The sequence below is a fragment of the Antennarius striatus genome, chromosome 2 (genome assembly GCF_040054535.1).
Source record: "Antennarius striatus isolate MH-2024 chromosome 2, ASM4005453v1, whole genome shotgun sequence".
In the NCBI taxonomy this organism is placed as follows: domain Eukaryota; kingdom Metazoa; phylum Chordata; class Actinopteri; order Lophiiformes; family Antennariidae; genus Antennarius; species Antennarius striatus.
Window position 1 is genome coordinate 24840318 of NC_090777.1, and position 26986 is coordinate 24867303.

The following is a 26986-nucleotide window of genomic DNA, read 5'->3' on the forward strand; positions in this document are numbered from 1 at the left end:
ACTTGGCCGGACTTGAGAGTCTTGTGTTTTATTTCTTTTGATGCTGTGTTGTAGATGAACGTCGAAGGCCCGTATTGTTCCAACTGTAAGTCTGGAACTTTCCATCTCAGCCCAGAAAACAAAGATGGCTGCCTGTCCTGTTTCTGTATGGGCGTGACTCAGCAGTGCTCCAGCTCCAACTACTATAGAGACCGGGTAAATCGCATGATTGGTTCTTGACACAACAGTACACATCTGATCAACCAAACCAGATGTAGTTAAAGCTGTGTCAGTGTAGACTTGGTTCACCTTATCCAGGCTGCATCATGGTGGTTTATTGTGGTCGTGAGGAGTTTATCCTGGTCAGATGACTTTATTCTGGTCAAGACAAAGTTTATTCTGCTTTTGCAGGTGTCGTCAGTCTTCTCTCCAGGGAACTTCCAGGACTTTGCTCTAGTAAACCGACAACGTACCAACCGCATCTCCACAGGTTTCAGTGTGGAGGTTTCCACTGAAGGCACTCAGCTGTCTTACAGCAACTTTGATTACCTGGGACAGGAACCTCATTACTGGCAGCTTCCAGGGGTCTACCAGGGAGACAAGGTTAGTTTCAAACAGCATACACTGCAGCAAAGGGTGTTAAGTTGTTTATGGGTCCATGCACGACTCTGAACCCATAAACGACGCAAATTATGAGCATCACCCAAAGAAACTTGTTTCTTTGTCTAACTTGAGTCCTCAACTTTTGTTCTCTTCAGTCAAACATCCTTTTCTGTGTTCTCCCTCCATTCTGTACAGAAAAATTCTGTCTTTGCTCGCAATAAACGGACAGTCCAGGTGCAGTAGGTCCATAAGCCACTGTAACATCTGGCATGCCTGAAATGACAATCGTAGCTTTGGGTGAAAATATTGGATGCTATACTTTATGCATAATGGTGTGCAGATTAATACTTGTTGGATAGACATAATCTTTTGGGGATTTTATTAATGGTCTGTTGTTTATTGTATTGTTCAAACAAGGCATGGGTTTCAACAGCAGAAAGCTCATCTTTAACAGCAAAAGGCTGATATTTAACAGCCGTAGGCCAACTCTAAACATTTACATTTAACCGCTTGCACATTAAAGACAAAAACTGCCTTCTGCTCCACAAGACTTGAGCCATGTAAACTGATCAATCATTAATGCTCCATTAAAGAGCTTCACACAGTTTAACTTTGCTCAAAGACTGTTGCCATAACACTCCCAAATACCATCAGCTCACTGATTGGGAAAGGCATGAAAGAGTTTTCTCCACATCGATAGAGCAAGAACGACTCGGGCTTCACAGTAGAGTGGCTCAGGATAGATGCTTCCATTTGGAACCTAGTGGCTTTGGAAAATAGAAACACCACCAGATTCAAGAACTATGCAGGTAAACCCTGGATGGTTCTAGTGAAGTTCTAGTGAAGGCACTCACACGTTGAACACTAACACACATTTGGATCAGTCCACTCGCCTCCTGCATGCAGCAGCGTGGAGAATCGTCTCGGTTTGATGAATGTTGACTGAGGTGAACGTCTTTTCAGACCGTTTGTTGTCAGGAATATTTTGAAGTTGGTTTTAAACTGTGTGACCTATGCAGCTTGAGCACTTGACCAGAACTGTATGCCAAACCCCTCCAAGTACCATACATTAAATGCATGCTTCAGCATGTACATCCCATCATCGAAGAGCTGTCAAGTTTACTATGGTTACATGGTTACATATCATCTGTCTCTCTGCTACCCCACTGTTCTACTTCTCCAGGGTAAGGTCAGACAGCTGGACGATCAGGTCTGGGCACTCTTCTCTAACTTCTCCAGTGGACGATCTGTTTCCCCTCCATCCCTCCCCTCATACTCTAAATCATCCTCCTCTTTCTCTTCATCTTCATCCTCCTCTTCCTCTGCCCGTGGCCGGAGTTCCTCTTCGTCCACTCGATGGTCTTTGCGTAACTCGCCCCGTCCTTCTCCTACATCTGATATCTCCTCTTCGGTTAGACCAACCAGACCCCAGTCCTATTCCCCAGGCCACGCCCCTCGCCTGCAGGTAGTCCCTGTCAAAAATGGCAGGAGGTTTATCAATCATTTTTGTTTAATGACAACATTGGTGACCTCCTTTATTTTTCCTTGGATTCCGGCCCGGATCGTCAGAGCGAGAACACAGTGAGAAAGACTTCTTCTAGGGTTTGTACAAAGTTTTGAAAGACTGTTGAATGTTATTTACGTTCAAGATCAGGAATGTCCTTGAATCCAAATACAAGCTTCCTGATAATCCAGGTTTCATCTTCACGTTTGGTATAATGGAATCCTTAAAACTCTTTTAATTGTAATGAGACCAATGATTGAGATGAAGCCTGGGTATTTTTGCTTTGACAGTACTTTCCTTGTGAAGCTGTGCATCTGATTAGTTCACTTAATGGCTTACGTTGTAGCACCTCCTCAGAGGAACGCTGGGTGTAAAGGTGAATGAACAACCACGTGTCCTTTGGTGTATCAGGGCTGTCAATGTGTCCTTCACTTGTAACAGCACTGAGATCAGGACCTGTTGATGTCATGTAGAACACAAACAATGGACACATCACAGGATTCTGAAGGCTGTCTCAGTGGAGCTTTCATTGTTAAGCGAAACGCTCCCACACTATGCTGTCACTGTAATTGTTGTCTTCAGAGACGCGTTGGTTTTCCTGTGATCTGTCATTATGTTGTTGTCTGGGTTAAAACGCCTCCTGCCGACGCTGTCATTTTGACATTATGTGCTGTGAAAGCTGTTGTTTCACTTGTCAGACAAGACACAGCGACTGCTCTGCTGTCGATGGAGCCTTTAATAGGAATCCCACCAGAGGACATGTAGTTAAAGTGTTTAGCTTGGTGCTACACGCTGTTTTGAGCCCGCCTCCTCTGCCTGCGTGTGATTTGCTTGGCCATCTCTCTCCATGTGTGGCTCATGTTGTCATGCCTCTCCTTCCTCCTCTGCCTCTCAGTATGCTCTGGTCAAAGGTTTCAGCTTGCACCAGGAGGATCTGCTCTACTGGCAGCTCCCAGCCCAGTTCACAGGGGACAAGGTAAGGGGTGACCTCCCCTCCTCCCCTCCTGACCTCTGGTCGACCGGTAGGGGTCACAGAAAGTACAGCCCCTTCAGTAGCCATCACGCACCCCCATGTGTCCACAATCAGTTCTCCTTCGAGTTCATTCACACCCTTCCTCCAAGCGTCCTGTTGACTTCCTGTTCTTCATCCCTCCTTTTGGTTCAGATTGTTTTAGTCATTCGTGGTTGTGAATACAAAGTCTTTGTTTTTGACTGTTGGTTGGACAAAAGAAATGAGAGGAAGGCGTCGCTTCAGGGTCACAATTTCACAGATTAAACAGAATGCTGGTTAATCCTGGAAACAGCCATCAGATCAATCAATCACTTCAATGCAGTCCTCCTCCTGGCTTTTTTCCTCTTGTTTTCTTTTCTTTTCCTTTTGTCTTTTCTGTTTTTTGATTGGTGGGATGACACAGATTTTCATGACACACTGAAGAATCAATTGTTAAAGTTTGAGGTGCATCCAAATAAAGGGGCGGAGTCAGGATTGTATTAAACGTTCCTGAATATTGTGAAATAAGGTTTGATTTGTCTTATTATTTGATGGGTTCCAATGAAACTGAGTGAAGAAGTAGAGGTGCATAAGAAATCAAAACTTAGGATCAAATCCTAAAAAGAAAAGCCATTATTGAAATATAAGATGATTATCAAACTATTACCAACAACTCACACCCAATCACCTGGTCATGCATCAAAGATTTAATTCTTACCTCTTACCTCAAACGTTCCCAAGAATAAAGGATTGGGTTTTTTTATATTAATGTTTGCAGCAGTGCTTGATCTATTGAAGATTTACAGTTTTTTCTCTACTAACCATGTTTAGGTGGGTTCATACGGTGGAAAGCTGAAATACACCATCTCCTATGTGGCGGGTCAGAGAGGAACAACAATAGATGATGCTGATGTCCAGATTATTGTGAGTATGCCGTTGTGGTGCTTCACAGTTTTCTCCCATGAGTCAGATCATTTCCTGACTGATTTGTGTTCTTGCAGGGAAATGACATCACTCTGGTGGTGACGAAGCCCTGGCCCAGGAGGCAGCAGGGCGGCAGGGAGACCCAACAGTTTGAAATAGTGTTCAGAGAGGTGAGCAGAGCTCAGCAAAAAAAAAGTTCTAAAGTGAGCCATAGTTGGCCTCTGATTTCTTAGGGGATGGACAAATAATCATTTATTGGTCTAGATCAATGATGAAACAATATTGATTCCACATCGAGCTTTCGTTAATTTCTCAGGAACACTGGCGTCGTCCTGATGGCATGCCCGCCACTCGAGAGCACCTGATGATGGTTTTGGCTGATCTGGATGACATTTTGATTCGAGCATCCTACTCCACTGAGATGAGGTCCTCCAGCATCTTTGACATCAGCATGGAAGTGGCAGTGCCCAACTACAGCGGCTTGGCTCAGGCCCTGGAGGTGGAGCAGTGCCGCTGCCCACCTGGATACCAGGGCCTCTCTTGCCAGGTCAAAATCTACTCCATATTTTCCTGATTTGTTGCTTTGGTTGGAAGGAATGCAGAGTGATTGTGCTTCATAAACCGTTGGCTTGCAGGACTGTGCACCAGGATATACTCGCACAGGAGGAGGTTTATATCTTGGCCACTGCGAGCTCTGTGAATGCAATGGACACTCTGACTCCTGCCACCCAGAGACTGGCATCTGCACGGTAAGACGCCAGATGCAGCAGACTGGCATTCACACCTGATGGGATGGACGTGGTGAACATGATGTTTGTCCTTCCAGAGCTGCCTGCACAACACCCAGGGGGAGCTCTGTGAGCAGTGCGCTCCCGGCTTCTTTGGCGACCCCACCGTTGGCACTCCAGAGGACTGCCAGCCCTGTGCCTGCCCCCACACTGACCCGGACAACCAGTGAGTCCTGGCACGGATACCAAGAACTCACATTCCACATCCATTTATAGCTCCAGACGCCTCCTTATTTTCCTCCCTTGCTCTTGTTTTGAGCAAAATTTACTGCCCTGTAAATTCTGCAGTTTCATTTATTGCCACAAATGAAGCTGTTTCAAACAAGAAATATTGTGTTTTCACTTTCCTGCTGAAATGTGCAGATTTTATATCTCTGCTTGGATTCTTTTGTGGCAGGTTCTCCCCGACCTGTGAGAGCCTGGGAAATGGAGGCTACCAGTGTACTGCCTGTCAGCCGGGGTACACGGGCCAGTACTGTGAACGGTACAAGAATCCAACACTAACCACAGTCCAAACTGACATGCTCACTCTGTAGGCCTATCAAGCTATTTAAATCATGTTTCTCCCTGTGTAAATCCTTAGCTGTGCTCCTGGATATGTTGGTAACCCTCAGGAGAGACAGAAGTGTCATCCATACGATGGTGAGTTTACCTCAAGGTGTCTATGTTACATAGAAAATGTCAACACTGTGCTTATGTAAACAGAAAGGAGATGAATAAAAGTAAATTCTTGCTTACTGTCAATTTTCACTGTGTCTCAAAGCTGTTGGGAAATACAGATAATTCTAAAACAGGATGAAACCCTGCAATGCACTTTAACATCAAAGTCTTTTCTGGATCAGCTGCAGGCTGACTTCTCCTGGCTTGTTTTATTACATTTTCATTTCATATGTAATCCCCTCCATATCCCCTACATCACTGGTGGTCTAGAAAAGTTCAAGAGCATTCTTATACATTTCAAACCTGGAAACATGCCAAAACAGAAGCTGGTCCACCCTGAGGACAGAACGCCACAAACAGAAGTGTAGTGTCTTCTGTCCAGTGCAGACAGGAATGCATTGACTTCTACACTGGAGACCAAACATCTACTCCACAAGGAGAGACAACTCCTCAGGACTAGACTCAGCAGTTTGCCTGCACCTGAAAGACACAAAACACTCTTGTTAGGGCAGTCCTCTCTAGGTTTTAGCCAGGGAAGACAGGTGGTTTGAGAAGTTTGAGATTCTTTTCGCACTGAAGACTATCTCAGATGGGAGAGAGTTTTCACTGAGAGTCATCCAAAGCAGCAAAACCTGTACCACCCTATTGGCTATAAATCGCATCGAGCTCAATAAATTGACAAGGAGGGAACAGAGATGCAGCTGGCCTCTTTATCAGGTATTCAGATTTGCTTTGAGCAGAGCCAGGCTAGCATTAGCTCTGTGTCCAATGTTCATGCTGAAAAAAAAAGCCAATCCTGAGCGAAAAGGGACTTTGACTTTTTTGAGATCAAACGAAAGGCTCTGCCTGACTTCCATACAAACATCATTCCTGATGGTTTAATGAATGTTTGACTTAACAGCCGCAGCCTCCCTGGTGGTGAAGGTTTACCCAGAGAAAGTCTTGGCTACCAAGGGCGGCTCCGTCACCCTTCGCTGTCAGGTGTCCGGCAATCCTCCGCACTATTTCTACTGGTCCAGAGAGGATGGCCAGCCCATCTCCAGCAGTGCTGACAGACGCAGACAAGGTATGTTGAAAATCCATTCTGATGAACCACAAAAACTGCCTGTAACTGCCTCCCCATGCAGTATGACTTGTCATGTGCGATTATGACCTGTAACTGTACTTGCAGGAGCAGAGCTGTACTTCCCCACCGTCCAGCCAGGCGATGCCGGCGTCTACGTCTGCACCTGCAGAGACCAGCGCAGTACCAACAGGAGCCACGCCGAAATCGTCGTCACAAGTGTGTATTGTGTCACAACCTGACGTGCAAACAGTCGGTAATCTACTCTTTTACATCAACCATCTCTCTCCATTCCATCAGATGTACCATCAAAACCCATTGAGGTGACAGTTGAGGAGCCAAAAACCCAGACTGTGAGGGTAGGGGCTACTGCCAGCTTCATCTGCACGGCCAAGAGCAAGGTATGAATGCTTCAACTGGACATTTCGGGGCCTTGTTCTTCCACTCGACTCCTCACATCTTGTGATTTTCTTGTGCTAATCTGCTCCCCCTCTGAAGTCACCGGCCTACACTCTGGTGTGGACGCGGATGGGCAACCGTAAGCTGCCGAACCGGGCCATGGACTTCAACGGCATCCTCACCATTCAGAATGTTCGGCCTGAGGATGCAGGCGTCTACATTTGCACTGGCTCTAACATGTTTGCCATGGACGAGGGCCGTGCCTTCCTCTACGTGCCAGGTTTGCAACCCCATCAGTACGGGCCCATTTAGTCCCCCTTCCAGCTTGCAGTGGTGCATGCTTCTCTGTGGTACTACATCTCCCATCATGCACTGTAAACACTCTGGGTTAACAGCAGTATAAGCTTGCAGTTCTAACTCCAAATGCTTGTGCCTTCTGCTTTCAGACACAAATCAACCTTGTGTCACTATCACAGCGCTCATCTGTCTTAAAGTCTGTTGTGTGTCTCTGGTCAGTATGTTGTGTGTCTCTGGTCAGTGTGTTGTGTGGTTAGTGTGTGTTTCTGGACTAGATGAAGAACTACAGCTTGTGGGTTTGGTTAAACCAAAACTGGATGGTGCAGATTTTCCACATGTTGAGTCAAACATTCAGTTCTAGATTTAACCCAAATTCAAACTTCCTCCATCCACATGAGGGACTCATGGGTTCGTGCCAACGCTCTCCTGAAGCTCCTGCAGACTTTGTTTGTGTCCTCTTGTTTGCTTTTTTTTCTGCTGGGGGGGTGGATTAATCGGTGATGGTTTGTTTGCTTTTTGATTGCCGGGGAAGTCGTGGGTTTCTGCTGTCAGAGGTTTCACAAGCGTGATCTGCTTCACAAGAGGGTTCTGGTGTCTTTAACTATGGGTTCCTAAAGCCTTCCTGCCTGACCTGGAGTATCAGATGATGGGTGGGATGGGGGGGTTCATGCACGTCACCACTGATGTTCAAAGAGGGCTGCAGTGTATCTGGAAGGGAGGACCAGTAGAAGGAACCCAGCTCCTCATGAATGTTCTACATCTTCACTGATGTTCCAGTCAGCATCCATTCACGTCGTCGTTCTGACGGGAAACAGCAGGAAAAGAGGAACCGTGTTCATTTAGTCATCTTATTGTCAGGAATCATTCTCATTGTATGTTCTGGTATTTTTATTTACGTCCTGTCAAAGCTGGCACATTTCCTTTTTTTTATTGACTGAAAAATGTTATTCTGAAATGTTTCCATGAAATCAAATGTCTTTATTTTTGGTTGAATTTTTTTAAGTCATTATCCGTGGCAAAGTTGTAAGCTGGAATCATGTTGAGACCAATTCAAGTGTTTTTATAAGAAAATATTTTTATATATCTGAGAGCATTTTACAGCCAACCATCACAGGTCACATCACATTTTATTTCTTATCTTTTCTCATCTAGGAGTCAAAACGTCATGACAATAAAATGTCCCCAATGGTGCTTCTGTAAACGTTTGACTTCCTCCTTTCCTGTTAAAGATGTCATGTAAACAAGTCACGTTGTAATGTATTTATCTTTACTGTGAAATATTTTGTGGAAAAGAGGAAATTGATTAAAATCACGACACTTGATCTCAGTGATTGGCTAATTCATGGGTGGGAGGGGCTCCTTTATTGTTCTCAGATGACCACAAGCTGTATGTCGAAATGAAACTAGTGTTTAAAGCTGCTTCCTGCATCTAACCTGAAACCTGCATGTGTTGTGTGTGGCTACGCTGCTGTATAACCTCTTGTGCTACTGCACAGTTTATGTAGTCACGCTGCTTGAGAGAGAGAGAGAGAGAGAGAGAGAGAGAGAGAGAGAGTGTGTGTGTGTTTGTGTGTGTGTGTGTGTGTGTGTGTGTGTTTCTTGACTTGGTATTCATAGCTTCAGAGCCATACTTCACTCCGCAGAGTTCCTTTTGTCTCAATAAATTATCATGTCCCTGTTAATTTAACGGCACCCCATAAACGTTCAGGATTTGTGCTCATAATGGGCTCCACTTCTGGAATGAATTGGACTGAACCACCTTCGGCCCACAATTGGAGATGGATAAGTGTTTTCCAGGGAAGTGGGAGGTAAATTGCTGTTACCCTGAAAGCTGACCTACCTGTCCCTGCCCCCCCCCCCCCCCCCACCTCCTACCTTTCCTCCCACACCTCCAGAGGCCTCAAAGACTCAGATGTTTTACACAGCCTATGAAATGTTTGAAGGACACAGAAAGCGTAAGTCCGCATGGGCATGGTTTTCCTCTGTGCCGGGCTCCCGGGACGGGCCCGCCTCTCCCTTTCTTGGTCATGCATGCATTCATCTTCCACAGCAGGGATATGTCGGTGGGCCGGCGATGTCCATGTACAATCAGCACTCCTCCACCAGATGGTCCAGGTGGTGCCATGCGCTGTTAGTGTAACAGAATCTAGATGTGAAGGTTGACGCCAAAGCACTCGTCTTGTTGTAAAGATTGTACACGAACATCACCTGCGCCTCCCACCCGGCTCTTTGGGTTCACTGGGGTACACCACTGCAGGAACATGTGCATGATCGTTCTCATGGGCAACTCCTCGTGAATGTAGAGTCACTTAAAGAGGTCAATCAGGATCTCCAGAGTAAGATCTTAACCCTGGATGTAAACATAGAGAATGTTCTTCTCTGTCACAAAGCTGGTTTTGAAGATGACATAACTCAAGTTGAATTTGGATACAAAAATTAAAACTAACTTCGTTGAATAGATAACTATTCAATAGATAACTAAAAGCAGCTTATTAAGCAGCTTTATGTTTCATTGATCAATCCTTACAGAGGGATATGTTAAAACCATATGCTAGATGATTGCTTCTGATAGACAATAATAATCTGGAGTTGTGTGCTGAATTTTATTGTGGGTGACAATGTCTCCACATTCAGAGTCCAGAGGTGTCCGTCTTTCTGTCTCATCTTCCTCTACTTCATCCACATTGCACTCTTCTTCTTCACTTTTCTCCCCAGGAAACATGCTATCCTGGAAAATAGTCATCTTCTGGGCTTCAAACATCATACTGTGCTTAATACATCCCATCATCCTCGTCACCTGATAGCAGAACATGTCCAGATGATAGCAGAACGTGTCCAGAGTGAGACGCCCAGCTTCAGGTTTAATGTGTAATGAACAAGTGAAGTAGAAAATTCTGTAGCTCCAAAGCGTTAGATGTTTCCCTTCCTTTCCTCCAGTGGTATCCAGGTTTGGTTCTGGTACCCAAAGGATGAATCTCATGACTGGAAATTGCAGTCATTCATTTGTATTTATATTCATATTCACATTTATTTTGCCCTAACAGCAGCAGATAGCAAAGTCACTCAATCTCCAGGAGATGTACCAATGTACTTGTACCAATGTACAGTACATGCCATTCTACTAAAAATGACAAGAGCCAAGAGTTTGGACATCACTCCTGTCATTTAAAGCAGTGTCGCACAGTAGAGCTAAAGGCTAAAGTCTCTGTTGTCTCGGGACATATAAACCAATGAACAAGTAGAATGGACCCTCCTGCATAGATACCACTAAAGGAAATGAAGACAGAAATTCTTAGGAACAAACCCTTTTCATTTGATTGATTCTGGCATAGATCTTCTCCAAACTCACGATAGCGACTATAAAACACCTGGATACTGGATACCAAACATCTCTGCTGCGCTGGAGCTTTGGATCTCAAGTCAGAGTCAAAGCTCCGCCCAGTCTGCTAGAGACCCGGGTTTATGCGGCGTCTAGTCCTGATTTAAAGACTTTTCTTTTGCTGAACCACCTATAATGATGCAAACCCATCTAGACACGGGTAGTAAAATGCCCCGAGGTCACGCCTGCCATCTTTCATTGTTCCATCTGCTCTGAGGATCCAGACTGCAAAGGGTGAGGATGGGGGCACCAGCAGAGGCCATCACTTTCTCTTTGTGTCTGTGGCCTCCAGCCCCACCCACGGACCAGTCATCATTATTACACCTGACTTCTCTTCTGGGAAGCATCTCTCTCAGCTTCCAGCATTGATTGATTGTGTCTCCTTCTGTAGCAGCGGAGGGGAGCCAACCCGTGGCCACCGTCACTCCTTCGGTCCTGAATGTCCAGCAAGGCCAGCGGGCAGAGTTTCATTGCATGGCGACTGGGAGCCCAACCCCTGCCACTGAATGGATCGGTACGCTGTCTGGTTCAGGTCTTGTTCAGATATATAACTGATGGCCAAACGATAGAGGGGGTTTTCATTCGCTTGTTTCATTTGGTAGAACAAAACAACACCAGACAAGAATGATAGAAAGTCATAGTCAGTTACAGCTGCTCTGCACAGGGAAAAATAAGCACTCAATTCTGAAGAAAGTATTTGCAGTTCCATCACCTCCATCAGAAATCTCGTGGTTAGTCTGCAGGTAAAAAGAGCTCCACACCTCGAAGAGTTGCAGAAGCCATGAAGAGGTGGACCAACAAAGTTCTGATGGTGTTGTGTTTGTTTCCTGGTTCCAGATGATTATCCTCAGAATTCAGTGATTGCATTTTTCTCCTCTTCTTGATCTGAAAAGGGAATTTTAACTAGGTTTTCTTTGTCTTTTCTTTTTCAACTTTCCTAAAGTGGGAATGTTGACATTTTAGATAGCAACAGTTTTGTGGCATGTCTGGGATTTGCTTTTTTTTTTTCCATAAAATGAAACCATGGAATGAACATCCTCCTAGAACAAGGGGTGGTACGATTTAGTGAAACTACATCCAGGATAAAACTGTGGTTGTTGCAGGAGGTCCAGGGAACAGAATGAGTCCTCGAGCGGTGGTCCGAGGTGGCGTACTGACCTTCATGGCGGTGGAACCGGCCGATGAGGGAGAATACACCTGCAAGGCCCTGAATACTCACGGAGAGCACACATCACGGGTTTCACTCATAGTTCAAAGTACGTTTATGTGTGTGAAAGTCTGTCACATGGTTTCGGTTCTGTTTCCAGTCATTGTGAGGACTCACCTCCTCGTGGGTAGAATGCTCATCCTCGGAATGCAAGTCATGAAATGATATGGTTGGGGTTTGGTCTGCGCCTGCTGTTAGGCTCAGCTAAACATGGAATTTGAGGTTTGGTATCGCCGACTGGTGTTGGGTTCAGTTCTTCTAGGGAATGTCAGTGTCATCATAATAAGAGGAGGAAATCTGGTCCATCTGCTTTCAATGTTTTCAGAAGTCTACCATGGTTTAGTTAGAGACACCAGCCTCTTCACTACTTAGACAGTCTTGAACCAGGTGCAGGGGCTTCGCCTCCTTCTTGCTTTACGTAAGATCATCTTTCTTTTCTATTCACCAACACCTACCTTGACATAAAACAGTGAGTGTTTGGGTGACTTACTCTTCCTTGGTGATCCAGTGTTAGCTAATGCTTTCTGTGGGTTAGCTGACCCAGTTCATCCGTTCTATTAATGCTACTTTAATGCCATTCCTTTTGGTTTCCATGGTTGTATTGAATATGTCTGAATGACATGCCTATCATTTGGTCAGCATCGTCTAATCCAAGTGGCCTAGGCACTCAGCCCCAAGTCCAAGTCAGTCCCCAAAGTACTGGAGTCCACGAAGGGGACACATTGAGGTTGTACTGCCGAGCGTCAGGATCACCCACTCCAAAGCTCACCTGGCTGAAGAACGAAGGACAAATCCCTCCACAGGTGAGATGTGTCCTAATATCTCAGCACCTGAATAATTCATTGAAACAAAGAAGAATTTAAACTGTTGAGTATTTGAACTCCTCTCTGCTATATTTCTATCTTGCACATCAAGGTGTGACCAGTGGCGATGGTATTTTATCATACTGTTGAATGTTTCAGCATTTTGACCATTTGCCTTTATTTCCCCTCCTTTCTGTTTATCTCCTCCCCCTTTTTTTTGTTTTATCCCACCCTGTGTTTGACATTTACTTTTACTCAGGCCATTCCTTCTCACGGTTTCCATCAGTTTAAAAGCAACAGTCTCGATGTGTTACAGAGACGTATTGAGGAGCTGCAGGTCTGTCCATCTGTCCGGTGTCTGTCTGTCCTGTCTCGTAGTTCACATCAGTCGTCCTCTGCTGACCTCGTCTTCACGTGTCGACTAAAAAGCATGATCAACCGTGTCCAAATCAACCTCGTAAACCCTGTTTATGTAGCAGAGTCTCATTTAAGCTGATGCCAAAGACATCAGAGGCAACTAGCTAGGTCTAGTTGACTTCTCAGTGCATGCAGTCCATGTTTTACTACTTCAAGTGTTCCATCGTCTTGGTCGTTTTGTCCTCATCATCATTCCACATGTTCTCAGCACCAGTCGACCTTCATCATCCATCTGAGTGTATTAACAGGACTAAGAATACTGGTGGCACTCTGGGTGTTTTGGACATATTTTGTTCTGATCCAGACCCGTCCTGCCCCCCACCCCCCCGGCCCTCAGCGCCCACAGTCCATGCTCTGGTCCCTGAGGGCTCCAGGGCTTTTTTAGTTCTGCCTCAGAGAGCCTCTGTCTGGTGTCAGCCTTTCCCAGGCGGAGCCGGGCTCTGCCGTGCGACCACGCAGAAATTCTGTGTGCTCTAGCAAACGGCTTGCTTTGAAAACCCGTCCATGTGTTCAGACACACATTGAGCCAGAGTCCGCCTCAGCCACGGCTCGGTTTAGCTTCCCTCATGGTTGAATGGGCTGGAGCTAAGCAGCTTTGTCTATGGATGCCCCGACATCCCCCCCTCAGGATACAGTAATCCCTCCATAGACCCTCCCCTCCTCGTTCCCCTTCTCTCTGAGGTGTTTCCAAACAACATGGAAGCTTGTTTTTTAGCCTTGCTGACCATCATGCAAAGTCTCAACTGTCCATGAGTTCTCATGTTTGAGTGTCTAAGCGATGAAGGGTTTTGATTTCCACTCAATATTTGCTCGGAGATTATTGAATGTAAACTTCAAGTGCACTGGGAAGTGTTCCCTGATTTCTCGGCTAAGATTTAAATATTCAATCCTAATTCTCCTAATGTTGACATCTCTTTTGAAATCATCAGTCGTCGATGTTTGAAGATAACGGCATACTAAATTGAATCATCACGGCTTGTGACTCATTAACAAATTACAGTTCTATGTGCAAAATTCAGTGTGATAGAAATCATGAATCCAAATCCATTGACAGAAAGTCTGAACTGTGGCAATAACATGTCTTGTCTTGTCTGAAAGATCTATGCTGTAGTGCTTCTGTGTCGCTACTAGCTAGTCATTTCAGCAATGTCATGTATGTGTTGCATCCAGGAACTTGTGACCGGTAAGTGAAGTGCTTTGTCCGCAGTAAACTGTATGTGTGACGTGTGTTTGCTGGTTAGTCAAATAAAGCTTCTTGCTATCATTGCCAGTGCTTTAAATCATAAGAGCTTCAATGATAAGCATTTCTAAACCTGCTGTCTTTTTTTTGTCTTCCTCAGGCCAGCATGGACCGCACCGACATTGGCACTCTTCTCATCCCTAACATCAGGATGTCCGACGCGGGAACATACATGTGCGTCGGAAGCAACAGCTTCGGATCAAATAGCGCTCCTATTAAAGTCACTGTGTTCAAAGGTGAGGCATCAGATCGAATCGACCCACCCATCTGCACTGGATAAATAACATTTAGCTGAATTGAATTTCATGGATAAATTTAGAATTCTGACACCAAGGTTACATCAAAGTAAGGTTTCTATTTCTCCATCAGTCAAAAAGTGAAGACATGATGTTGTGTTACCAATTAAAATTCAAGCCATAGAATTTTTATGTGGCCCACTATCAGATTTAACCATTGCTTCAGTGTGTTTTACTGTTTGTGTAGTTTATGACAATCCGTTTATTTAGGTGAGTAAAGAAACTGACCAATAAAAGCTTGTTTAAAACTCTCAGGAATAGCCACAAAGGTGGGGAATGGATGCTATGTAGAGAATAAAAGATTCAAAAGGTTCCAATGAAAATATCAATATTAAATTGAAGAAGGTGGTTCCACTTTGAGGACCTGAAAGAAGACAAGCTGTACACATTGCATGTTTAAAAAAATAGAATATCTTTCTCTATTTTACTTCAATTGTGAACACCATGAGATGAACCCTGTCAGACTATCGAGGGGAATCTTTTGTCGTAGAACTTCATGTGGTGCATTTGTGTTTTTCTGTTTGTGTTTTTGTGCAGCGGACCAGAGCTCCTCAGTAGTTAGCATCCAGCCGTCTATAGCTGATGTCCAGGAGGGCCAGAGCCTGGAGCTGAACTGTTTCGCCCCTGGAAACCCTCCTCCCCAAGTCACCTGGACAAGAGCCAATGGACGCCTCTCGTCTAACCATCAGGTAATCATGACACATTAGTGGAAAAGAATCACAGAGACATGTAAGATGCAGAACAGAAACATAAATCTCCCAAATCGCATGAAATGTGATCAGAATTTCAGGTGAGTTCATTTTAAAAATCCATGCTTATTGGTTGTTTTTTAAATGTTCTGACAGCTGAATCTTGAAACCCCCGTCATGGAGCTGTTCTCTGTAGCAGGAAGGCCAGCAGCATCGGACTTAAGCTGAAGTGACTTGTTTTTTGCTGTGCACAGGTTTCGGGAGGTCTGCTCCGGATCCTTTCAGCCAGTCCAGAGGACTCGGGAGAGTATATCTGTCAGGTGAAAAGCAACCTAGGAATCCCAGGGTCCCACGTCCACCAGGCATCTGTCTCGGTGTCTGTAACGTCCTCATCTTCACGTAAGTTAGCCATGGTACCCATACCAAACAATAAAAAAGGGGATTCTTTTTGTCAAGAACTTTGATATTTGCCCTTTTTTTCAAATGTACCCACTGGAATTTACTGCACTTGAGAAATCTACATGTTCAAATCTCACCAAGAAATTTACATTGATTCCAGCTTCAATCAGAGGCACTACATCTCCATTCAAGGCCAACTGAAAGACTTCCCACACTACTGTTACATGATCCCATCATCATTTCACTTCTGTCATTGTATTCTTTAATTATACTTAATAACTATTGGTTAGTTCAGGTTAACTGAATACCATTGAGGTGTACTGAATCCGTGCAAAGTTCAAAGCTTAGGTTTCTGTTGCAGGTCTTCAGAGTCCCATCATTGCCATTGAGCCCCATAGCGCTGTGGTGCGTGTCGGGGAATCGGCCAGCTTCAGCTGCAGGGTGTATAGTGGCGCCCAGCCTGTGAGGCTGGAGTGGAAACTGGCTAGCAACCAGCCGTTGCCAGGTACTAACCACACTCACACCAAAGGACCTATCTACTTCAAGAACATCATGAACCAAAGTATGGAGAGTGAACTTGTAGCTGGAGAGATGCCAGTTCACCTCCCCCAGCAGTCCTAACCCAACAGTCTCAATCCGACAGTCCTAACCCCACAGTCTCAATTCTAAAGTCCTAACCCAACAGTCTCAAAACCAATGGTCCCAACCCTAACTCTAACCCTGAGACTAAAAGCTACTCAGCATGTTTTAATCAGCTTCTTCATTTAGTTTTGCTCTACCTTGAAATTAGAGCAAAACTTTCTTCCTACAAGAAGTGAAACTAAGTTTTTTATTAACCCTTCCTGTTTCCTAAATGTCCCTCCTTTCTACCTCTGGGTGATGACCAGGATTTTCTGCTCCTCTGTTCTGCAGACAATGTTAAAGTTAGCCCTGATGGTTCAGTTATTACCATCACCAGTGTCCGCCACGATAACCACGGTGCCTACCGTTGTGTGGCTAGCAACCCATTTGGTATCACCCACACCATTGTGTCTTTGATTGTCAAAGGTAAGTTACACGCTCATCACACCTGCCCACACTAGCACATTCATCACAACATCCAGGTGTTTTGTGTCTTTGCCTCCAGAGTCTCCCATGACAACCATCACCCCTGCTGGACCTGTGCATGTTCATATGGGTGAGCCCATTAATTTGGAATGCCAGGCCTCAGGAGAGCCCCGCCCCTCCGTTTCATGGCACAGACTAGACAGCAACCGCAAGGTCATGCTGAGCAGCCCTGTGCCCATGGAGTCCAATGCAGTGATGCAGGTATGGGTAATGCTACCAGCAGCAGGCATGTCCATTTTAAGATCATATTCACTGACATGCTTCCCTGTTTTCTCTTGTACAGATACTGGTGGCTCGTCCAGAAGACAGCGGCATGTATGTTTGTACGGCTCGCAACAGCGAAGGCACTACTGAGACAAAGGTGGAGGTCCTGGTAGACGGCGACTTCCAAGTACCAACAGCACCGAGGACGTCTGTTCCTGAGCCGCTGATGGTGGTGGTGGAGGGACAGACGGCGACACTACGCTGTGAAGCTCATGGTATCTAGAACTAATCTCATGCATACAACTGGAATGTACTTGACTTGTTTGTTCACCTTAATGTGTCACCTTGATCTGCATTTCTTTAAATAAAGCTTATTTCTACAAGAATAATATAACATCATTATTACTCCATCCTTGTAGGTTTCCCATCACCGACCATCACGTGGGCCAAGCTGCGTTCTCCCCTTCCTTGGAGATACAAGGTGGTGAACAATAGCCTGGTGCTGCCCAGTGTGGGCCGCCAAGACTCTGGAGAATACATATGCAGCGCCACCAACAGCATTGGAACCACCGACGTCACCATCATGCTGGATGTAGAGAGTAAGTCTTGTGGTTTTGTTATTTGCTGCTCTTTTATTTTCATGTATTGATAAGACTTAGAATAATGTCTGACTTAGTTCTATGTACAGAAAACATGTGAACCAACATTTTTCATCACCTCTTCAGCCCTTCCCTACGCCACGTCTGTGCCTGATGATGTGGCTGTACGGGTCGGGGAGGTGATCAGATTGCAGTGTCTGGCCCATGGCACCCCTCCCCTGACCTACACTTGGACCAAACTGAACGGAATCCTTCCCCCAAGGGCCAAGGTTAGCGAAGGGGATCTTCAGATCAACTTGGCTACAGCTGGGGATGCTGGGAGCTACAAGTGTGTGGCCAGCAACAGAGTGGGAAATAGTGAGGTGATGGCCAAAGTCACAGTCAGATGTAAGTTTGCTGATGGTTTGGTTTAACTGAGCAACATAACGACAAAACACATTCTGTTCTACCCATGTGGGTAGGTAATGTAAAAGTTGTCCATGTAGGCCTGAAATCATGACCTTGCTGTTCGGCCCAGCCCCCTTGGCTGTGCGTGTGTTGCCCCAGGTGGAGGTCAAGGCCCAGGGCAGCGCCGTGGAGTTCACCTGTTCGGCAGCAGGTGGCATAGAAACCAAAATCGAGTGGCTAAAAGAAGGAGGGGCCCTGCCACCGAATCACCACATTAAGGACGGTGTGCTCAGGTCAACGACTCAAGCATTAGATGAAACAATAGAAGAAAAACCACCTTGAATGTGTGGATATGTTGAATCTTAAATGACCCATTACATCCATTAAAACATGTTAATGCACAACGGATACTTAAAGGATGAGTGCGGAGATTTCTCCATTTTGTCACCCTCTTAAAATAATGGCCTAAGTATTAATTATTTTTTTGCCTAAATCATCTACATCATCAACAGATGGTTCTGTTATCTACTGGCACCCAAAAAGTAGAATCAGACAAGTTGTAAAAATCAACAGCTTTAATGCTCACACTTAAAACAAAAGGGTTACATCGAAAACTGAAGGCAGCAAAGCAAAATTTCAAAAACTTAGTAAATGATGGGAAAAAGAGCAGCCAGCTGAGAGACAACCAGACAACACAAACATGACCGAATTCTGTGGAAGAGAAGTAGAGGAATGACCTGTTAGATGTAGGGAGGATGATGACTCATGCAATTCAGGTGTGTCTCATCAACTGCCTGCCTCCTCCTCAACCAAGATCCAAAACACCTGCAGGCAGAAAAAAAGAAAACAGGAAGTAACTGAACATAAACACAAAACACAGGATGGGACATTTTTTTTGTATTTCCTGAAAATTCTCAAAAATTGACTCAAGAGATTATTTTAAGAAGGCGACCATATATTTATTTTTGTCTGAAAATGATTCTATGGTTTAACTTTCACACTCATATATAGTACACTGCTTTGTATTTAAATAAACTTTATTCTTTCAAGTTTTTTAGCAGGCATTTATATTTTGTAAATAAATTTCTCTGCAGGATTGAGAACCTTGAGCAAAGCAATGAAGGTGTCTACATCTGCAGAGCCAGCAGTGCCTACGGTCAGGCCCAGGACACCGCTAGGTTGACCATCCAAGGTCTGGTCCATTCAGGAATGACAGCATTTACACCTAACTCTCTGGTAAAGCTGAATATACCATGTACATTATTTTTGACAGCCCTACCAAAGGTGATGATCAACGTCCGGACTTCAGTGCAAACTGTGATGATTGGGAACTCTGTGGAGTTTGAGTGCCAGGCTGTTGGGGATCCAAAGCCCACAGTAGAGTGGAGTAAAGTCGGAGGTTCTCTGCCTCCTCACATCATGGTTAACGGTGGTATGCTGAAGATCGATCAGGTGACGGAGGCCGATGCAGGACAATACCGCTGCACGGCGACCAACGACGTGGGCTCGGTGCAGTCTCAAGTGGTCCTTAATGTGCAATGTGAGAGCGCAGAAGTCTTCTCATCAACCCCTGATGTGTCCTTCAACCGTCACTAAAATCTTTGGCCTGTTTTCACAGCCCTTCCTCAAATAGCAGCGCTGCCTGAGATGAAGGAGGTGACAGTTGGATCTGATGCGGTCATGCCGTGTGTGGCTTCAGGGTACCCTGTACCCCAAATTAAATGGTCCAAGGTAACCAGTATGATGACCAGGAGATGAACTGATCTAGAGCTGTTTGTAACACTCCATGATCTTAAAGTTTATCAGCTTGAAGAGAGTCTTTCTGCTTCTAGTTGGATGGAGAGCTTCCTCCGAAGTGTTTCCAGGTTGTCAACGTGCTGACCGTTCCTCGGGTTTCCCATGAGGATTCTGGGACATACGTGTGCACCGCCTCGAACAAACAAGGAAAAGTTGAAGCCTTCACGACTCTTCAAGTTCACGGTTTGTCTGCTGTCAGTAGAGGTAAAATCTTTAGTGTAAAGTTCTTATCTGTATCTCATCATGAGACCATTTGTTTTCCAGAGAGAGTGATGCCCTACTTTGCCCAGGAACCCTTGTCCTATCTCACCCTACCCACTATCAAAAATGCCTACAAGGCATTCAACATTAAAATCACCTTCAGGCCTGATAATGTTGATGGTAAGGAAGCTCAAACTAGTTCAGTTATTACTTCTTGCTGGATCCTGCAGCTGTGTGTTGGTTCTCTTCAGGTCTGTGTTGTGAACCATGTTTCTCGTATTTCCTCGTGTATAATTTCCCCTCCTCTTCTGTCTCCTTCCGCCCTCACCTCCTTTTCTCACCCACGTGGTGGGAAGGTCTCATATTGTACGCTGGTGAGTGTCAGTGCTGGAGGACCACAGGAACAGTGCTGCTTGTTGGCTCCATCAGACCTTCACATAACGCATCCATCGCTAAGCAGATAGAAGGGCTGTGATGTCAGCTGGTGCATGGCCTTTGTGTTCATGCAGACGTTTCTGTCATGAAAAAGGAGTTTAAAAGTCTGAATAATAGCGTGTTGACTGATCCCCTTTTACATCCTGGTCATCAGCAGAATGGTTCTTGTATGCTAGAGGTGTGTCTTCGTGTTTTGTATCCCAAAACCAGTCAACTCTAAAAATATAGATGGACAGTAATTGAAAAAGCACAATGTGTTGACTTTTATTATTGATCCTTCTGATATCACTGGAGGTATGAGCATGTTCCCCTTTATCCTGAGCTGCTGTGAAGCATGTGTTCCTACCGAGAAGGTTGGCAGCAATGGTTCGAATGGCTGCTCTGTTTTCTCTCCAGTGATGCCAGATACGATGGCAGGTTGTAACCTGGCTTTGATTGGCTTCAGATGCGCCTCATTATAGCATGCTGCCTCACCATCCATCCGCACTGCAATGTCCATCCTAACAAGTCAGGAATTCTTGAAATGACTATAAGAGATGTACCAATAGGATCCGATTGTCTCAGGAATGTTGCAGAAGTATGTCTTGTTATTTCACGGCAAAGCTAAGGAAATGAGGTTGTTCCCCCAATAACTACAGGAAATTCCTGAAAGAACTTGACTTGCATCACAAATACTGGAAAATATCTCTTTTTGAAAAAAAATCACCAAATTTATTGGCTTATTAAGATGGACATTGTTGTAGAGTGCATTACTTGTTGACCTTTGACCCATACTCATTCACATTGTGTTTGTGGTGTAGGCATGATCCTCTACAACGGTCAGAGGAAGGCCACAGGAGCAGACTTCATCTCTCTGGGCCTTGTTGGCGGTCGTTTGGAGTTCAGGTACATTTAAACCGATCGTTCTGTGAATTGAGTAAAAACGAAACAAGGCCATCTTATTGACAGTCCTTGATCGTGTCATCTCAGGTTTGACGTCGGCTCTGGCATGGCCACCATCCGTGACCCCTTCCCCCTCAAACTGGGAGAATTTCACACAGTTGAAGTGTTTCGCAACCTGACTTTGGGCTACATCATGGTAGATGGAGGGGAGCCCATCAATGGCACCTCACAGGTACTTCTGTCAGTTTGAACTTATTTCGTCTATATTGACTCTTGTCTGCTCAAATATCCAACATTCACTAACACCACATGCACACAAGCATTTCAAACCATACCAGATGAGCATTTTTTATTTCATGTGTTTAAATCTTTATTTCAGCAAAAAAACATTTTAATGACCTTTAAATTAATGAAGACAACAGAATGAAAAAAAACTGCAGAAAATGTCAAAGACAGTCACTTCCTGTTATTTCCTGGGTGATGTCATGGGAAATTATTATCTTCACTCCCAGTGCTTGTTCTGAATGTCTGTCCTTTGTATCCATGCCAAGCTATGTTTCTATGTAGAAATGTTTGGAACTGGAGTATTTAAACCAAAATAACCGAAGAGCATCTCCAGAACTACCAGATGTAGAGTCGTTGTGTCTCTAGACAGGTATGATGTGTCAGGAACATTCTAACTGCTGCTATGTGATATAGCAGCACAACAGTCCCTGAACCATTCAACAGCGGCTTGACGGCAATTGTCCCAAACTCTACAAAGGCTTTAGCGAAGATGGCGAACAAAGAGAGGGATCTGGCTACAGAATACAATCTGTGTCCTCTAAAATGGGCTGCATGGACAAAACAACCATAGATTGTGACATTTATCCTGTCCACACTTCAGTTGGAAAAACCAAAAGAGGAGGTCACCAGCTTCTGTAAAAACTTTCAGAATTGTAGTTTTGTCATTTTAAGTCATTCACAGCCAACAAAGCAAAGAAGCTCAAATAACAATACAGTAATGCTCCATGGATTCATGTGTCTTTGACTCAGGGAAAGTTCCAGGGCCTGGATCTGAATGAGGAGTTGCATGTGGGTGGGTACCCCAACTACACCACCCTTGCCAAGACGGCTGGGATTAAGACTGGCTTTGTTGGTAAGAAACCAGAATGTACAACATGACTGGAGATGTAGACTGAAGAAAAAGTCCTCCTGGAGTAAATTACTGTTTGTATTTGTCATGCAGGCTGTATCCGTCAGCTGGTCATCCAAGGTGAGGAGGTAATCTTTAAAGAACTGGACCGCAGCTCCACCGGTGTCACAAATTGCCCCACCTGCAGCGACCACCCATGCCAGGTCAGTTACCTCCAATGGGTTGACGTATTTGGGATGTTTGCTTTGTGTATGGTTCTGTTTCATCCTTCCCATGTGGTCTTTTAGAATGGGGGTGTATGCGAGAACTCAGAGACCAGCTTGTACAGGTGTAGCTGCCCCAGGGGGTTCACAGGCAGCAACTGCCAACACCATTCATCCCTGCACTGCCATTCAGGTACAACTTCACTCAAACACAGCAACAATGACTATCATGATAGAACAGTGGTGTTATCTGTTGTAAATGTGTACTGGTTTGACTGGTTTCCGTGTTGGTCTTGTTCCCCCTGGTTAATCTACCTTTATGTATATATATTTTGCTTACTATAAAATGGACAAAGAGTTTTCAGATGTGTTATTCAGTACTGTGACTTTATCATACTAGTAAATAATAAAAGGGATAAAACCCAAACGTTCCACTTTGTGACCTCCCACAGAGGCCTGTGGTCCAGACGCGACTTGTATCAACCGCCCCAGCGGTCTCGGTTATGACTGCCGCTGCCATCTTGGCAAGTTTGGAAACAAATGCATGGCAGGTAAGACAGGAAGTTCCTTTCATCTCCCACTGGGATGGTTCCAGGAATACAAAGAACACACAGTGTGATGCACTTTCTTCTTTATCCACTTTCTCTAGGGGAGCTGGTGACCACTCCGCTGTTCGATGGCGAGGAATCATTCATAGCCTACCCCCCTCTGACCAACATCCACGACGACCTGCGGGTTGAGCTGGAGTTCAAGCCCCTGGAGAGAGATGGCCTGATGTTCTTCTGTGGAGGGAAGAAGATGAAGGTGGAGGACTTTGTCTCCATCTCCATGGTGGAGGGTCGTGTAGAGTTCAGATATGAACTGGGTACAGGTAGAGTACCAGTTTGGTCTGCCTCCATTACCACAGATGAAAATGTGTTGGTGTCACTTTGAACTGTTGGGTTAAAAGTGAAACACACACAAAACGCACACATTTCAGCTCCATGTTGTACATTTTCAGAATTAGAGTCTCTGTCTTGATTTTCAGGCCAGGCGATCCTTGTCAGTCCAGAACCAGTCTCTCTGGGTCAGTGGCATAAAGTAGTGGCTGAGCGCAACAAGAGGGCTGGCCAGCTGAAGGTGGACTACGACCCTGTGGAGAGGAAGATGTCTCCAGGAAAAGCCCAGGGCCTCAATATCCACACCCCCATGTACCTGGGAGGGGTCCCCAATATGGACATCTTGCCTAAGCCGGCCAATGTCAGCAAAATGTTTGAGGGATGTATCGGAGAGGTAAGGTCTCTCACGGCTGGAACAGGAAACTGGAAACGTTCTTAGATATGTTCCTCTGTAGCTTCAGCCCCCTCTCTGTCTGCTCAGGTCTCCATCAACAACAAGAAGGTGGATCTGTCCTACAGCTTCACAGAGAGCAGATCTATCCGTAAATGCGTGGACCTCAGTCCCTGTGACCGCCGGCCCTGCTTGAACGGGGGCCACTGTATGTCCAGTGCTGAATACGAGTATCAGTGCTTCTGTAAGGATGGGTTTGAAGGTCAGTCCTTGAGCTGCAGAGCGCCGACTCCCACCTGTGTGGCTCCTCAGAAAATCAAACCTATGCATCATTCCATTGCTTGTGGAGACCTTTGACCATTAAAGTGATATCAGCCCTGTGTTCATTCTACCTAATGACAATCAATCAATCAATCAACCTTTATTTATTTAGCGGTTAATCACATCATCAGACATTTCAAAGTGCTTTAAATGACAGAGAGCCAACAGAACCCTCTAGAGCAAGCATAAGCGACAGTGGCGGGGGAAAACACCCTCATTGAGGAAGAAACTCCGGGCAGGACCCAGACTCTGGAGGGCGGTGATCCGCCTTGACCGGTTGGTTGGGAAAAGAAATACACTGGGGATAGAGACAAGGCAAGGAAAAGAGAGAGAGACAAACACAAATAAGACACAAAATGTGTTTGATTTTTAGTTCTCTCTAATTCACGCAATAGATCTGCTTTGTCTGATAAATAAAATGTTAGTGGCAGCTAAACCTAATATTCATCCCCTCCCCCACCTTCCCCAGTGTCCTCAATCATGTTGATCCCAACCTCTTCATAGTCTTTCTCCAGGGTGGCCTTGTCTTCTATGGCCTCAGCGAACTCTCCCTCTTCCATTCCCTCCCCAACATACCAGTGGATACGGGGATATGGCACCAACTTGGTCTGGAACTCAGCCAGATCAACATTCAGGGCTCCAGTGACAATAACATGAAGTCTTATGAGTTCATGTTATAAGACTAAATTAAATATTAAAAAATGGACCCTAGCGTCCAATCTGACTAGAATTCCTTCAGTTGAAACTTCTCAGTACGTGTCTGGAAGACTTAAAAACACATGTGGTGTCTCCAGACTGTATGAAGTCATTTGTTTATTCCTGCTGTGAACCTGACCAGTGACCTCTGACCCCTGACCCTTCTATGTTGCCCTGCAGGTGAACATTGTGAGCTGGTGAAAGACATGTGCCAGAGTCATCTTGAATGCCAGAATGGAGGCAGGTGTGTCGACGGCCAGTGTGTGTGTTCTCCTGGCTTCGCCGGCCTGAACTGTGAGGAAAGTAAGTCCTGACTGATGTTGCATCCAACTCAGGAAGAGCTGAACATGTTCCGGTTTGATTTCATTGCTCTTTATATTATTATCATAGTTTTAAAACACACCCAAACTGCCTCCCCCTCCACCCTGCAGTCACAGATGTTCACAGCTGTGGGATGACAGCAAGCCACAGGACTCTCATTCTCCAGCCATAAGCACTTTGAACATCACGCAGTTTGCTCCCAGCTTTGCAGTGCATGCTGGGAGGGTTAACCCTAAGTACTTAGTGTATGTATGTTTTACCCCATGCACTCACATGGCTATATCCTGCACACACAGGCCAGGTCCCCAGCTTCCCTGAGGCCCAGTGGAATGTGGAAGCTAGCGAGGCGAATGGTACAGTATCTCAATATTCTGCCTGACATGACCGTGACTAACAGGGGCCCATCAGAGCTCGAGGGGCCCTTCATCCCTTTCAAACCCAAACTGTCTGTCACCTAACATGTGTTTGATCAAAAAAACAAACAGGCTGTTATCCCCACTGGAACGTTGGGAGAGGGGAATTCTGCATCTGTCTAAAGAAGTCAGCACATCTTGGGTGGGAAATCAGTTGTTATGTGCAAATGTGGAATTCCCCTTCCTGGTTTGTCATCGTGTCGATACCAGAAAGACGGCTTCTCACAACATCAAACCTTGTCCCTGTCTCTGAAACAAGAAAACAACATACTAGTCTTCCTCGCTGAATCTGTGAGAACACTCAAATCTGCTCCGCACATTTTCGCTGCTACTAACCAACGTTGTATACTGACGTGGGGGTAAGCTGAGAGGGGGTCTCAAGCATATTCTCCATTCCTGATGTGGTATTTGAGCATGGACCCATGGTGAGTGAATTTGACCTCAGGAAGGTCAGACTATGGAGCATGTGAGGAATGGCATAAAGGAATCTGCATCTTGGAGCCTGGTTTATTCTCGTTCAAGACATTTGCCGTCGTTGAGGTCTTTTCACATGTGTGTTGGTTTGTTTGTCGCTCTCTTTTTTTTTTTGCGTTAGTAAGATTACGCAAAAACTCCTGCACGAGTTTCCAGAAATTTAGTAGATGGATGGGGCGTGAGCCTGGAAACACCCTATTCCACTTACAGTACTTAGATCCTCCTTCTTTTACGTTACCAGATGCAAATTTGTCAATATTTCCCCTAATTTAAAGAAAAACGATCAAATCAATTTCAACCAATCTTTGTGGAGGGGTGGGGCCATGCAAGCCAACTTGTAGAATGGTCCATTTAATGGTGTTTCCTCCCCCCCTCCTGGATGTTGTTTTAGTTTGTTAGTTCTTGAAGAATTTGCATTATTTGCATATTTATTCCCTCGTATGCAAAAAGTTGAAGTACGGTATTTAATTTACACGTTTGCTTCAACATAATATTTATGTTTGTCCATTTTCCAAAGTATTCCTGCACCACATGGTCTCACTGGTAGATAATTTAGCTAATGCTGCCAAAATTCAAACATATGGTATTGGCCTTAAACAGCTGAGATCATTGACGACATAGTAATGTTTCCTCTCTCTGATTTCAGATTGTTGTGTCAAGAAAAAAGAAGTTCATGAAAGAGTAATGATAGAAATTTCTAATACGTATCTAGTTTATTGTCATCAGAGGCCAATCGTTCCACAGTGTCGGTAGTTTTATTGTTTGCAAGTAAAATTTTTCACATGTTAGAGGAAGAATGAGTTTGAGATCTCCATAACCTTCAAGCTTCAGAAGTCCCAAACTAATAAAAGGAGCTTTCACACCTCCTGGTCTAATCAGGGTTCTTTCATCTTCTGGCCAGTAG

At 45.0% G+C, this 26986-nt stretch overlaps 1 protein-coding gene across 11 annotated transcripts in view; it reads left to right on the forward strand.

Moving 5' to 3' along the window:
- hspg2 (heparan sulfate proteoglycan 2) overlaps positions 1 to 26986 on the forward strand; it is a 79340-nt gene that overhangs the window by 48287 nt on the left and 4067 nt on the right. For 2 of the 11 annotated variants that reach the window (XM_068306608.1, XM_068306636.1), the window contains exons 32-80: positions 55 to 195; positions 391 to 582; positions 778 to 816; positions 1766 to 2047; positions 2152 to 2184; positions 2982 to 3062; positions 3909 to 4001; positions 4079 to 4171; positions 4318 to 4548; positions 4637 to 4750; positions 4828 to 4955; positions 5187 to 5273; positions 5373 to 5431; positions 6351 to 6515; positions 6621 to 6731; positions 6813 to 6913; positions 7011 to 7191; positions 9104 to 9163; positions 10979 to 11101; positions 11691 to 11843; positions 12434 to 12597; positions 12857 to 12934; positions 14355 to 14490; positions 15088 to 15239; positions 15494 to 15638; positions 16000 to 16143; positions 16551 to 16685; positions 16765 to 16946; positions 17029 to 17224; positions 17369 to 17548; positions 17675 to 17935; positions 18066 to 18228; positions 19030 to 19127; positions 19209 to 19475; positions 19554 to 19666; positions 19768 to 19915; positions 19997 to 20113; positions 20290 to 20307; positions 21169 to 21253; positions 21338 to 21482; positions 22286 to 22388; positions 22479 to 22588; positions 22673 to 22781; positions 23041 to 23139; positions 23238 to 23459; positions 23616 to 23860; positions 23948 to 24119; positions 25055 to 25177; positions 25492 to 25548. In XM_068306608.1, the coding sequence (XP_068162709.1) occupies positions 55 to 195; positions 391 to 582; positions 778 to 816; positions 1766 to 2047; positions 2152 to 2184; positions 2982 to 3062; positions 3909 to 4001; positions 4079 to 4171; positions 4318 to 4548; positions 4637 to 4750; positions 4828 to 4955; positions 5187 to 5273; positions 5373 to 5431; positions 6351 to 6515; positions 6621 to 6731; positions 6813 to 6913; positions 7011 to 7191; positions 9104 to 9163; positions 10979 to 11101; positions 11691 to 11843; positions 12434 to 12597; positions 12857 to 12934; positions 14355 to 14490; positions 15088 to 15239; positions 15494 to 15638; positions 16000 to 16143; positions 16551 to 16685; positions 16765 to 16946; positions 17029 to 17224; positions 17369 to 17548; positions 17675 to 17935; positions 18066 to 18228; positions 19030 to 19127; positions 19209 to 19475; positions 19554 to 19666; positions 19768 to 19915; positions 19997 to 20113; positions 20290 to 20307; positions 21169 to 21253; positions 21338 to 21482; positions 22286 to 22388; positions 22479 to 22588; positions 22673 to 22781; positions 23041 to 23139; positions 23238 to 23459; positions 23616 to 23860; positions 23948 to 24119; positions 25055 to 25177; positions 25492 to 25548 (6634 nt within the window). The remainder of the gene's footprint in view (positions 1 to 54; positions 196 to 390; positions 583 to 777; positions 817 to 1765; positions 2048 to 2151; positions 2185 to 2981; positions 3063 to 3908; positions 4002 to 4078; positions 4172 to 4317; positions 4549 to 4636; positions 4751 to 4827; positions 4956 to 5186; positions 5274 to 5372; positions 5432 to 6350; positions 6516 to 6620; positions 6732 to 6812; positions 6914 to 7010; positions 7192 to 9103; positions 9164 to 10978; positions 11102 to 11690; positions 11844 to 12433; positions 12598 to 12856; positions 12935 to 14354; positions 14491 to 15087; positions 15240 to 15493; positions 15639 to 15999; positions 16144 to 16550; positions 16686 to 16764; positions 16947 to 17028; positions 17225 to 17368; positions 17549 to 17674; positions 17936 to 18065; positions 18229 to 19029; positions 19128 to 19208; positions 19476 to 19553; positions 19667 to 19767; positions 19916 to 19996; positions 20114 to 20289; positions 20308 to 21168; positions 21254 to 21337; positions 21483 to 22285; positions 22389 to 22478; positions 22589 to 22672; positions 22782 to 23040; positions 23140 to 23237; positions 23460 to 23615; positions 23861 to 23947; positions 24120 to 25054; positions 25178 to 25491; positions 25549 to 26986) is intronic. The other 9 variants (XM_068306627.1, XM_068306669.1, XM_068306617.1 and 6 more) reach the window with 8 other exon arrangements.